At 39.7% G+C, this 14233-nt stretch overlaps 1 protein-coding gene across 3 annotated transcripts in view; it reads right to left on the bottom strand.

The window, feature by feature from the left end:
* The window catches only part of LOC149849024 (fanconi anemia group D2 protein), a 131707-nt gene that overhangs the window by 108523 nt on the left and 8951 nt on the right, over nucleotides 1-14233 (bottom strand). For all 3 annotated transcript variants that reach the window (XM_090013195.1, XM_090013198.1, XM_090013202.1), the window contains exons 8-10: nucleotides 8553-8654; nucleotides 8287-8394; nucleotides 752-894 (exon numbers count right to left, since the gene is read on the bottom strand). In XM_090013195.1, the coding sequence (XP_089869321.1) occupies nucleotides 752-894; nucleotides 8287-8394; nucleotides 8553-8654 (353 nt within the window). The remainder of the gene's footprint in view (nucleotides 1-751; nucleotides 895-8286; nucleotides 8395-8552; nucleotides 8655-14233) is intronic.

Raw genomic sequence — 14233 nt, 5'->3', positions numbered from 1 at the left:
GTCGCTTCCGAGACACTTCCCGAATCGCTCCTAAGTGGTCTGACGCTTCCCCGCTTCCTAAAATTTTGAAAGTGTCTCGCTTCCCGCTCCCGCTTCCCGTATCGCTTCCCGCTCCCGCTTCCCCAACTGGCAACCATGGTTCAAACCACTCTTTAGGGCCTAGCTGTACCGCTATTTATAATACTAGTACTAGGCTAGTTGTAAATACTAAAAAAGCCCTTGATAATACAAAAATTATTACAAAAACATGTATAATCTTGTCTACATACTAATATTATAAATTTATAACATTGACCTTACATAAGGTCAAACAACAATATAATAGTTACATATGGAAACTCCCAGTTTTGTGCTAGGCTATGGTTTGTGATCAAATTTAATACAACATGCACTAGCATCGTCTATCCTGCACTAGCATTTCTATAAGGATGTATTGCTTGCAGCTTTAGAGACAGGTTAAAACTAGACAAATTGAAATGTGAAAAAATTAAATGAATAACATATCAAAAAGCAATATTATGAGCCCTATCAATTGTATGAGGACTTGTCCAACCATTGCCTACTAGGTCTGTCTCAGAGTATGTGCAACTTAGGGATATCCATATGCAGATTGCTAAGCCATCTAAAAAGAACAGACCCAGGATGTACAAAAGCTACAAGCGGAAAGGCATTTTTAACTGAGTGAAAATCAATGGTGATGGAATAATATCAAAAGGTTAGCACCAATTGACTACTGTAATTAGAATCTCACCACTCCATAATAGGTGGTTGAAGGCTTGTGCAACCTAACAATCCAACCAACTCATCATAGAACAGGACCAAAAGCAGAGGAGACACTTTGCAAGAGTCAAGTGCGATCTTCAGCAAGTCCAAAGACTCCTCACTGTTTGTTTTCTGCAAAGAATAGATAAAAGGGTAAATATGCAGAAAGAAAACCTTCAAAGACAATATACAAACGACAAAGGCATATGCACATTTAGGATGATCATGGACTAAATTCAGGTCAGGCTAAATTTTGGCCCAAGTCCAAGTCAATTAAAACCACTTTATGCAGAGAGACATGGACAAGGCCAGGCCATTTTATTATGCCACCCAAAGACTAGGGCTAGTTTCCTTGCATGTAAATCTGGTGTAACGACCCCAAAATCTCAGACTTGTAACTTTTTAAGAAAATTTTGAAGGCCTTGTAATCATTCCTTTATCAGAGTTTTAAATAGTAATTCAACGGAAAATGGTATTTTTGAAATAACAAGTCAACGGACCTTGGGTGCATTACAAATGAAACCGTTTATTTAAACAACGGATTTATAACTCCGTACATTTATTAAAATCAAATAGATTCAAAACGAGGTTTTACAGTTTATACGAAAAGTGAAATTTTCAAAGAAACCCTTATACCAAAAATGTCCTCAAGAGCAAAATGTCAGAGAAAGAGTCTCATCTTGATACCATCACGTCATTGTGTCATTGCTTGTCGTACTAACCTAAACATCACCTGTACCCATAAGATGAGTCAGTTTCATGAAAAACTGGTAGGTGCACAATTATAACAATTAAGAACAAAACTAATACATGTGTAGTTTCATTCGTGATATGCAGTTTAACATAAGTAAAATGAGCTTGCTAACAAAATTCAAAACCAAACTAACATATACGTTGTTTCTTTTGCAGTGTGCAAAATAAGTAAAATGGACATGATAACTTTGTTTCGATATTAAACTGTTCTGAGGGTACGCACAGGAGAAACGTAAAAACTATTAGAATATGGATCGGATATGAATCCAGTAGAGGATCCATATCACGTGTATGTTTATATAATATGTATTATTAATGCAGGACAGTTTTGTCCATGAAAAAGAAGATGTAACCCTATTAAACTTAATAGTGTTTTATAAAGAATATCGAGGTAAAGCAAAAAAAGTTGTCAATAAAAGATACATAATATTTACTTCCAGAAGAAGGATTGGGGGTTGGGCCCCAAACATCAGAACATATTATCTCAAAAAGCATAGAGGCTCTTTTATTTATTTGATGAAAAGGAAGTACATGACTTTTGCAGACCTGACAACTGGAAAACATTTTATTCTTCAACAAAGGTGAAACAGACTCTGGAAGAAATCCATTGGACACGAATTTTTCAATAAAGACTTGACTACAATGACCAAGACGGGAATGCCAAATTTCTGGCTTATTACATTGGGATATACTTAGAACACTTCTAGAGGCGTGATCGGACTTGGGGGGCTTCAGAATACTGGAGGCTGGATCTTCATTGAAGATAAACATGTTTCCAAGTCGCTCTCCTTTAGCGAACATCTTCTTCGTTTGAAGATCCTTGACAAAGGCATAAGTAGGAGTGAATTCAACAGATGAATTGGTAGAATCAACAAGCTTGAAAACAGAGACAATATTTTTCTTTATATTTAGTGCATGGACAACATCAGATAAAGGAATGGATAAAGATTTAGGCAAAAAAATGAAGATGTTACCTACGTTTGAAATAGGGTGGTGAGTCCTATCTCCAGTTGCAATATTAGATTTACCAAAATAGGGAGTCAAGGTAGAGAACTTACCTGCATTGCCAGTTACGTAAGTTGCTGCCCCAAAGTCTACACACCATATTCCATCATTATTCTGTTTTAGGTTCAAGTTAGTCATAGCAGACAAGAGAAGATCCTTAGCATCATCAGTGACGCGAAAGGTACCCGCAGATCCTGATGTAGCAACATTTATATTGCTTTGTATTCTATTGTGATTTTGAGGATTGCACCAGCAGTTGGCTTTGATGTGGCCACGTTTGTTGCAATGGTAGCATGTGGAAACATTCCTTGACAGGCTGGGAGTGACATTTAGTATAGGTAGCAACCCACGTCCACTCTGGATTTGTGCTCTTTTGCCTCTGCCACGCCCTCCTCGTGTACGATCAGCAGTCATCCCTGTGGCAAGAACATCATGCATAGATGATTGCCCTGTTGAAGCATCAGAAATGCTTTTCAAGGACATCTCATACTGGAACAGTTTAGCACGCAAATCTTCAGAACGAGGTAACATAGGCAAGCACAATAAGGAAGTCACAAGAACATGATACTCTGATCCGCGGGCATTCAGTGTGTGCTGCACTTTTTCTTTATCTGACACTGGATAGCCAACAATGGCTAATTGATCTGTGATGCTTTTGACTTGATTTAAGAATTCAATAATGGTCATTGTCCCCTTTCTCAAAAGCTGAAATTCACGCTTGAGAAATAACACATTAGCCTCTGATATCTGTGAATAAGTCTGAGCTAGGGTCTCCCACAATTCTTTAGCTATACAATCATCAAGGATAGAAACTAATACTTCTTGTGACAAGGTGGAAGTGATGTACGCGACAAGAGCTTATCGTGCTTCATCCAAGTAACAAAGGTAGGATTACGAATAATGTTTGGTAAACTTCCATCCTCTTTTGCTTCTTGTGTGATAAATTCTAGAGGCGTTGGAGTGGCTTCTTTGTGCTTGAGCAGATGAAGGAAGATGATGAAACTCGTATGAGGAAAGAAGACGTGAAACAGGGAAAAAATGCAGGTGACGTGATCAGATGGTGTTCACGTGACCAGAATAGGTTGCGTGGAATAAAACCAAAAAACAAAAAAACTCGCATGACCAGACGAGTTTCTTGTGACCAAAAGTCGCGTGAGACAAGAGGAATAAAACCTGATGACGAGAAGGGAAGTCGCGTGATGACAAGAAGGGAAGCCTTTGCGTGAGACAAGAAGGAACTGCGATACTTATAACTGATGACGAGAAGGAGGAAGACGCAGCTTTCCACGTTTCCGATGAAGGCCCCTTTTTAAGCCCAGAGTTGATGTTGCTTTGATACCATGATAAAACTGTTGTTAGAATCGTGAAATGAGAAGGAGAAGGGAAAAGGAGAAAGAGAACTCGGGTGCTTGTTGGGAATCGGCAGCCACTCTAATCTTGATTGGCTGCACTAAAACACTATTAAGTTTAATAGGGTTACATCTTCTTTTACATGGACAAAACTGCCCTGCATTAATAATACATATTACATAAACATACGCGTGATATGGATCCTCTACTGGATCTATATCCAATCCATATTATAATAGAAACAACCGAGACTGCCCAAGAGTTTATTATGCTATGTGTTTTGATAGCCCAGACAGCTAGTTGAGTATGCTCCTAAGAGAACGGCCAATGACCAAGAGAGAATTCAGCAGAAGTCACTCGTTCAAGGGATGCATCCAACTTCTGCAAAAGTCCATGGGATCTACCACCTAGGATAATTTTTTATAATCTCGTCCCCTAACTCTGATGACTGGGGACACTGAGTCATTTGCCCAAGGGGTGGTTGTTAACAACCTTTCCATCGAAATTTTTGTACTATTTCATCATCTTCCTTGATGGAAAACAAGAGGCGAATGGGTACGTCAGGTTCTATTTTAAATGACGACCCATTTTGTATGCTCCGGTCTTTCAAACCAGCTCGAGCATCTTGCCTGTGAAGGCGATCATCACCATTATGTGATTACAACAATGTGCATTTTGCACGCTTCGTGGTTACCATAAACCTTTCGTCCAGTCAACATAGTACTAACATGTTGCGTATGTCTGATAGTACCGCTACAATGAAAGGGGTATCGGTTTCTCAACAAGAAACCCAACATCATTTAGAAATTTCAATGTTCTGTTTATCACTATTTATGTGATTTCCATTTTATCATTTTGTATTTGCATGCTACGAGGTTACCATAAACCTCTCATTCAAACATCGTAGTACTAACATGTCGTGCATGTCTGATAGTATCGTTACGATGAAAAGGGTATTGGTTTCTCAGAAAAGAACCCAAACACCAATGTTTTGCGAAAGAAATAATGTAATCATTTTAGTTTAGTTTGACATGATTTGATCTTTCCAGCTACTTTTATATCATTGTGCAATTTGCACGATACGAGATCGCCATGAATCTCTCATATAATTATCGTAGTATCAACATGTTGGCATGTCTCACGATACTGCTTACGATAAAAAGGGTATGGGTTTCTCAGAAAAAAACCCGTCCAATCACATTCCTATGATCCCAACCGGGGATATCCGGGTCATAACGGATATTAAACCGAAGTTAAAACATTTCCTCCTATCATGCCGCTTTGAGGAAAACATAGTTGTAATTAGACAAACCCCAAGTATTTGAAACTTGCTTTTTCAAAACTATGCATTTTTGGAATGTTGGATTCTTGCAAGAAAACCCTTCTCAAAGTTTTAGCGTCCATGCACAAATTCGTTTCTTTTGTAAAAGCGCAATCATGCTACAAGGTAGGAAGTAGTACGAAATTGTGTATATTACGAGGTTGGATATATATACCAATAATACATATATTATATTATGCAGGCTTGTGCACATTTCAGCGCGACGACAATGTATAAAGTAAGGCTCGATATGTGAAACCGTACATCGAGCTAAATAAATGTGTAAGCAGTGCACGAGGTACAAAACCGTACCTCAGCTAAATAAATGCATAAGCAATCCACGAGGTACAAAACCGTATCTCAACTAAATAAATGCATAAGCAATCCACGAGGTACGAAACCGTACCTCAACCTGTGCACATGATAACGCGATGGCAAAGTAAATGACATAAAGCAATGTTCGATATGTGAAATCACATATCGAGCTAAATAAATGTGTAAGCAGAATCCTGTGCATGTAAAAGCGCGGCAGCAAAGTAAATGACATAAAGCAATGCTAGATATGTGAAATCACATATCCAGCTAAATAAATGTGTAAGCAGAAGCTTGTGCACGTAAAAGCGTGGCAACAAAGTAAATGACATAAAGCAATGCTCGATATGTGAAATCACATATCGAGCTAAATAAATGCGTAAGCAGAAACCTGTGCATGTAAAAGCATGGCGGCAAAGTAAATGACATAAAGCAATGCTCCATATGTGAAACCACATATCGAGCTAAATAAATGCGTAAGCAGAAGCCCTTGCACGTAAAAAGCGTGGCGGCAATGTAAATGACATAAACCAATGCTCCATATGTGAAACCACATATCGAGCTAAATAAATGCGTAAGCAGAAGCCAGTGCACATAAAAAGTGTGGCGGCAAAGTAAATGACATAAAGCAATGCTTGATATGTGAAACCACATATCAAGCTAAATAAATGCGTAAGCATAAACCTATGCACGTAAAAAGCGCGGCGACAAAGTAAATGACATAAAGAAAATAGGACAAGTATCGCAAAATTGTGTCCTTGAATTAAATGTTTATATATATATATATATATATATATATATATATATATATATATATATATATATATATATATATTTTTTTTTTTTAATTCACAAGTGAACAGGAGGGCAGTACTGATAGGAAAAGACGAAGGGGGCAGGTCGACTAGAAACAAGTGTGAGGGCAGGGACTGCGCCCCTGCCCGTCGGCCAAAAAAGGAAAGGGGGGCAGGGGTTGCGCCCCTGCCTGCTGGCCAAAAAGAAAAGAGAGCAGGGGTTGAGCCCCTGCCCGCCAGCCAGAAACAAACAAAGAAAGGTGGTAGGGCATGCGCCCCTGCCCGCTGGCCAAAAAAGGAAGGAGACAGGGGGTGTTGCCCCCTGCCTAACTGCTTGCCGAAAAATGGGAGAAAAGAGAGGGAGGCAGAAGGGTCGGCGCCCTCCTGCTGGTGCCAATCAGAGAGGTCGGAGGGTCGGTGCCAAAAAAAAAAAAGTAGCAGGAGGGCCAGTGTCGTCCGGTTGGTGCCAAACAGAAAGAGAAGGGAGCGGGGAGGGGGACGACGCCCCTCCCCTGTAAATCGAGAACACAGAGAGAGGAAACAGGGAGGGGGCGGTGCCCCTCCCTACGAATCGAGGAGACAGACGGCAGGAAAGAGGCGGTGCCCCTCCCCTGGGAATCGAGGAGACAGAGGGCAGGGAGGGGGCGGTGCCCCAACCCTGCGAACTGAGGAGATAGAGGGGACTCACCTGAGGTGGGTCGAATGAGGGTCGTCGGCGATGGGTGGCCAGAAAAAGGGAGAGAGGAGGGTGCGGGGGTCGAGCGAGGGAGAAAAACACAGGGGGAGAGAGAAAGTCGGGGGGGGGGGGGGGGTTCTCTTTTGCGTAAGAGGAAACCCTCCCTACGTGCTTATTTATAAGTACGGGGGGTTAAATGTGGGGGTCTGGATCCAGATCCAACCCAAGTCTGTTTTTTTTTAAAACGACACGGCTCTTACATCTAGTCTTTCTCCCAAGGTTATCGAAAGCACCATAGGACCTGGGGAAGCGTGCTTCCCCGAAGCGTGTTTCGAAAGCGCAAAACGTGGCGCTTCCGAAACGTGCTGGTAAGCGCCAAAATTTTAGGGGAAGCTCGCTTCCCCTTTTTTTTCCTTTTTTGTTGTATTTTCCTTCTTGTTTTTCCTTTTTCTTCCCTTTTTTGCTTCCCCCTAGCTTCCAGTTCGCTTCTCTTCTCGTTTTCGGGATGATTCCCGGTTCTCTTCCAAGTCATCCTGCGCTTCCTGCTTTCTAAAATTTTGAAAATGCCTCTCTTCTTGCTTACACATCACGAATCGCTTCTCCGACTGGCAACTCTGCTTTCTCCATAGGTTGTTGCACATATGCGAAGAAAGATGGCTCCCTCATTCTTTGGCATATATGGAGATAAACTAGAAAGGCTTATGGCCTTGTTTTAACTATTGCCAGCACAGAGAAAAACTAGAATGCCCTTCTACCTCTATTGCTAACACAGATGGTACTTTGTGAGCTGGATATAATAAGGAAAATAGGAGCCTTATGAGTTATGACCAAGATTGGAGAAATGTCTCAACTTTTTGTCACTCTGGCCAGTGCCTAGGGTAAAGCTGTTGGGCAACAAAACTAGGCCAAAGCTAGCACATGTTGCACCAGGACAGCCCACAAACACCTAAAGGACGTTTAAGAGAAAAACTAATGGTCAAATGCTACATATAATTAAGAAGGAAACGAATGAAGAAAAGTAGTTGTATTCTTCTGCCTGTCAGTGAGATATACATTATTGGCTTTCTTTTATTCCTGTAAAGCCTACCCAGGAAACAAGGTGAGAACTATATCAAGCATTGCACTCTGCCTATTGGATGGCACAACACTAACAGAGTCCATTCTGTTCTTTCAAGATGAAACAAGCTCATCTCCTTCAATCGAAAAGAAAATTAATGAAGAAACATTATCAATATCAACGTACTTATAAGAACCCATTATACTAATCTGGCAGTAAGTACAAAAATGTACATGAAACCTAAAGAGGGTCTAACCTGAGATGTGAGCATGCTTGGCAAAGCATTTACTTCACCCAATAAAGAAACTACTTTGAGAGTACCAATTATCCCCATTCTTTTGTACCTCCAATCTGGATGAGCAACCTGCTCAAAATAAGCATGAAAAAGACCTAGTTAAAAATTACAAGTCAAACAGATACTAGGATGGCCTAGACAACATGAAATGCAAACATCACTTTAGGTTAGGGAAGTTTGGAAAAAATAAAAAAAATAAACTATTGAATGATGGTAATCTGTAATACCTGTTTTCGAACAATCATCAAAAGTTCATTTGCAATACCACAACCATCCAAGCTTGCATTAGACCTAGCTGACATAGCTAAATGGCTAAACAGTTCATAAACCTGCACAATGTACCATGGCAAAAATCATAACCAGGTATCATGGCAGCCACAAAGACATGCATGCACACACGTATGTACACATACTCATCAAATAAATGGTGTCTTAGTAATTTGCACAAATTGCAGTAGCATGAGTTGTTTCTGGGACTTAGAATTTTGGGTAATCATATATATGCATCAAGAGTACTAGATCCTCCTAACCAGTTTAGGAGTCTACCAAAGAATGGACCAAACAAGGTCATGCTATGCAACATTGAAAACTAATTGGTCCATTACTAAACTGCTTAGGAGAGACCAGTTATACATAGGGGTGGCAATCGGGTCGGGTTGGCGGGTCGGGTTGGCGGGTTGGCGTGTCAGCATACCTCAACCCGAACCCGACCCGTTTATTAAACGGGTCGGCTGTGGCAAACACGAACCCGACCCGTTTAATAAACGGGTAACCCGACATGACCCGCCAACCCATTTAATAAATGGGTTGGGTCGGGTAAACGGGTTTTCAGGTTCGCGGGTCAGGTTGGCGGGTTGACGGATCGGGTTGGCGGGTTGACGGATCGGGTTGGCAGGTAGGCAGGTTGGCGGGTCGGGTTGACGGGTTGACGGGTCGGGTTGGCGGGTTGACCCACCCGCCTAACCCGTTTATTAAACGGGTTGGCGGGTTGGCATACCCCCAACCCGAACCCGACCTGTTTAATAAATGGGTTACGTGGGTCGACCCGTTTATTAAACGGGTTGGCTTAAGCCCAACCCGAACCCGCCTAAGAGGCGGGTTGGCGGGTCGGGTCAGAAATTGCCACCCCTAGTTATACATATATATATATATGGAGAGAGAGAGAGAGAGTGGGTGTAGTGAAAATCTCTATAAAAAGAGATTTTGTGTATAAACACAATACTAGGAACACAAAGTGTGCACAAAGGCACAAAAGGAGAACTCTCACAAGTGCACAAAGGCACGGATACAAATGCATAAACGTAAAAAATATCAACTTCAATATCTTGGGTCCCAAAAAGGGGCTTTACAAAAGTGTAGATTACAAGGGGGTAACACCCCATATTTATAATACAAGAGAGGGAATGAGGAAGTTGTTGGGCTCCCAACGGCTCTAAATAGAGCCATTGGGGGTCCAACGACTCTCTCTTACTTTATGCTTTTTGACTTGGTCAAAAAAGCATAAAGCCTAAAATCTCCAAAAATAAAACTAAAAGGTAAAAAACAAAAGAAAGCTAACTAAGTTAAATAAACTAACCTAATCCTAACTAAACTATAAAAGTAAATTAAAAACTTATGAGATAACATAAATTACGTTACGTAATTTAACACCCCCCCTCAAACTTTGGGTGACATAACCGAAAGTTTGCCAAGAAGGAAGTTAAATCTTGGAGAGCACAGCGCTTTGGTGAAAAAGTCTGTCAGTTGGCATTCTGTTGTAACATATGGAAGGTCTATGGTTCTTCTTAAGTATTCTTCACGAACATAGTGGCAGTCCATCTCAATGTGCTTTGTGCGCTCATGAAATGTGTGATTTTTGGCAATGTAAATTGCACTTTTATTATTACAACATAGTTTTGTGGGCCCTTGAACTTAAATATCCATATCTTCTAGCAGGTTGCGAATCCAAACAATCTTCATGGTAGTAGATGTCATGGCTCTATATTCGGCTTTTGTGGATGAAAGTGAGACCTTTTGTTGTTTCTTGCATCTCCAAGAAATTAAAGATTCTCCTAAAAAAATGCAAAAACCAGTGGTGGAGTGACGGTTATTCGGGTTACCTCCCCAATCAGAGTCAGTATAAGCAATTAAATTCAATTAAGAAGAAGATAGAAATACCCCATTGTTTATTGTACCTTTTATGTATTTGATGATGCGGAGAATGACGCTCATATGAACTGCAGTAGGTGCGTGTTGAAATTGACTAGCAACATGTATTGCATGAGAAATATCAAGTCTCGTAATGCTGAGATACGTTAACGATCCAACTAGCTGTCAGTAAGGTGTTAGATCTTTTAGAAGAATCCCACCATCAATCTTCATCTTCCAACCTACTATTTCAGGAGTTTCACAAACCTTATCATCTGTGATTCCTGATCTGTCAAGAATCTCACAAGCAAGTTTAGTTTGAGACAAAAAATAGCCTCTGTGAGAATAGGCAACCTTAATTCCCAAAAAAAATGTCAGAAATCCTAAGTCTGACATTTCAAATTTTGAGGTAAAGATAGATTTAATACTTTTGATTCATTTAGTATCATCTCCTGTTATCAACATGTCATCAACATATAACAATAATATAACAATTCCTGCATCGGATTTCTTAACAAAAAATACAGTGTCAGTATAACAGGAAGAAAAGCCATTTTCAGTCATTACATTGTTAAATCTATCGTGCCAAGCTTTGAGAGCTTGTTTCAAACCATAAAGAGCTTTACGAAGCCGAAGAACTTTAGTTTTAGGAATTTTCATACCAGGTGGAGCATCTATGTAGACTTCTTTATTAAGGTCTTCATTTAAAAAGGCATTTTTGACATCCATTTGATAAATATTTCATTTTTTAATGGACGCAATGGTGATGAGACATCTGACAGTAACCATATAAGCTACTGGAGCAAATGTATTTTCATAGTCAATCTCGTATTCTTGACTAAACCCTTTGGCTACTAGACGAGCTTTATACCTCGCAAGATATCCATCACTCTTGGTTTTGACTTTGAACACCCATCGACATCCTATAGTTTTCTTCTCACTGGGAAGCGTTTGAAATTCCCAAGTTTTCGCTTTCCTAAGAGCTTTAAGTTCACTCTCCATAGCCTCTCTCCATTCAATACACTGTTTGGCATCTTCAAAAAAATTCGATTCAAAATATGAGTGAATGACACTTAGGCAAGCCCGATATTTAGGAGAGAAAGAATCAAAAGACACAAATCTAGATAAAGTTCTTCTAGTTCTCTCGGTTCTTCTAGGGTTTGAATTATGTGTGGAGATAGATTCGCTAGGTTCACTATATTGCTCAATAGCACTTTTAAAGGTGCGTCTATCTCTATGATTATAGGTGATAGGGTCTCTAGTTATATTTTCTTCTTGAGAGGTAGTAGGGTTAGAGTTATTGTTGATCTTGACCACTTCATTGTCACTGTTATATGTAGATTCATCATCACTAAAGATATCATCATCTTTAGATAAAAGATCAAAAAGAAAGGAATAGTCGGCATTTTCTAAATGAGATTCATTCTTTTCAAAAGCACTATCATTTTTCAAAAATGTTACATTCCTTGAGACATATAACTTATCATTTTTAGTATCATAACTTCGAGGACTTGTGTTTTGGTTTTGAGCGTAAAGGAGCTCGTTGGTCCCCCATCCTCAAAGTAGAGACCCGGACTACCTATGTGTCCTAGGTGGTAGTTTCACGTCTTCTGCAAAAGTTAGGGATGCATCCTATTTTGGTTTCGGCCTTTGGGAGGTTCTCTCGGTCATTGGCCGCTCCCTTGGGAATTCAGTCTCAGTTAAAATGTTTGGATTAATAAAACACCTTACCCCCGAAAGTTCTCTTCTGTGATGATTGTCTTAGCCCGTGTGTACCTGCAGGATAAGATAAAAGAATCACTTTTTAGAACAGTTAGGTATCACAGTGAGTGGAGATACTAGAGAGGCATTTTCATAATCTTTCCGCCTATTTTATATTCTGAGCTTGTGAAGAAACGAAATCCAAAAATGTGTAAATATGGGATGATTGAATTCAGATTATGATTGTTACATAGATGTTATGCATGTTATTGTTATTGTTGTTGCAGAATATACCTTATATGCTTAATGTCTTGCTTAATTGTTGTTGTTGCATAAAATGTTTTACTTGCTTATGTATATATCTGTTACTGCTCTTGCATATGTTGGTTTACGTACTTTTGTATATGCTAAAGATTTACACATGACACACACATCACCAATTAGATTCATGATATACCTGCATTAAAAGTTTCAGATTTCCTACTTAGACAGTGGTAGTCTAATTCTTATATATTTAATGTTTTGTTACAGGACAAGAGTAGTCATCACAAGTGGCTACAAGAGGGCATCGACTATCGACTTGGTCTACTGGTTCCCAGGATATTTTGTTGTCGATCTTCTTTACTTGACTTGTAAATTTGACTTGTAAATGGAAACATTCCTATGAAAACTCTGAAGTTCATAACTGAAACAAATAAAGTGTTGTTGTTTAGTCTTTACCTCCATGTACCGTTCTGAATGCTTAACCTCGAAATGTACAATGGTTCGACTGTAAAATAAAAAAAAAAATATTCTTAAATTTGGGTTAACTTTTCGGAGCGTGATACAAATGGTATCAGAGCCTGGGAACAATAAATCAAGATCACGATCGTGCCACACCGTGCAAAAGCTCTGTGAGTATAAATCTTTCAATTGTTATTAGGATTGCATTATATTTTCTTGTATGAAACTTTTTGTGTATAAGAGTAATGTAGACCCATTAAATTGTTTCGATATTGTGTGTAACTTCGTGTAATGTTGAAATTGTATTAGATGTGTATAATGCTAGAGAATATAATTTTATATGTCTAAACGACACTCCCAAGGTAGCAATTGTATTAGGGGGTTAGAAATTACCTATTGACCTAATCCTACTTGATATGACTGAATTTGATGTAATAGTGAGGATAAATGAGTTATTTAAACATTATACGAATGCCCTATGTAGCCAAGGGAAAGTAGACTTGGACCAACCCGGATTGCCGTAGGTTGAGTTTAGCCTCTCCAGACCTATAACGAAGACTAAAGTTGTATATGTACTAAGAATCCAGAAGTACTCCAGTTTTTGTTTTCATGTAAGCACCTACAAGTAATTTCGAGGACGAAATTCTTTTTAGGGGAAAAGGATGTAATAACCGCAATTTTTATGCATTTATTTAAGAAATTATATATATATATTATAATTTATGTGATTTGGGCCGAGGATCCAAGTTTCGGATCCAGGATCCATAAAGGGGTCTCTACATATATAGTTATATCGTACAAACTTATAGGTATATGTAAATGCAATAACTTTAAATTTAATTTAATGTTTTGAGTGATAATTATTTTAAATAATATGTAGATGGGCTTGGGATCCACCTTTCGGGTCCAAGACCCACAATGGAACTATATATATATAGAGAGAGAGAGACATATAAGATATATCTAAAGCTGCTCGGGGAGGATCCACAGATGGATCCTTCTGCAAAAGAGGTTCCGAAAACCAAACCCTTTTAGCGACCCGGATCCACATTTATAAACAACCGGATCCAAATAATGCTCGGATCCCGTGTCGCGGGTTTCGGACCCAGACCCGACCGTAACCGTAAAACCAAGATTTTAAAAGAATCATGCCTAGGGCACGAATCTTGCTGGGGGTTGTAACAACCCGAGGGTTATCCCCTCCTCCCTTTCCGAAAGGGGGAGGGGGTCGCCTCTCGTTAAATGGGGGAGAGGGTCTCGCCCCTTTTCCGCCCGCTACCTCGCTTTCTCTCTCCTCTGTCGATCGTCTCTCACTCTCATCCCTGTCGACGACCCCGACCACCAGATGCAAGCCATC

This window comes from Nuphar pumila, chromosome 1 (genome assembly GCF_984573655.1).
Source record: "Nuphar pumila chromosome 1, dmNupPumi1.hap1.1, whole genome shotgun sequence".
Classification (NCBI taxonomy): domain Eukaryota; kingdom Viridiplantae; phylum Streptophyta; class Magnoliopsida; order Nymphaeales; family Nymphaeaceae; genus Nuphar; species Nuphar pumila.
Note: the sequence above shows the minus strand (reverse complement) of the source record. Positions and strands in the feature narration are given on the sequence as shown.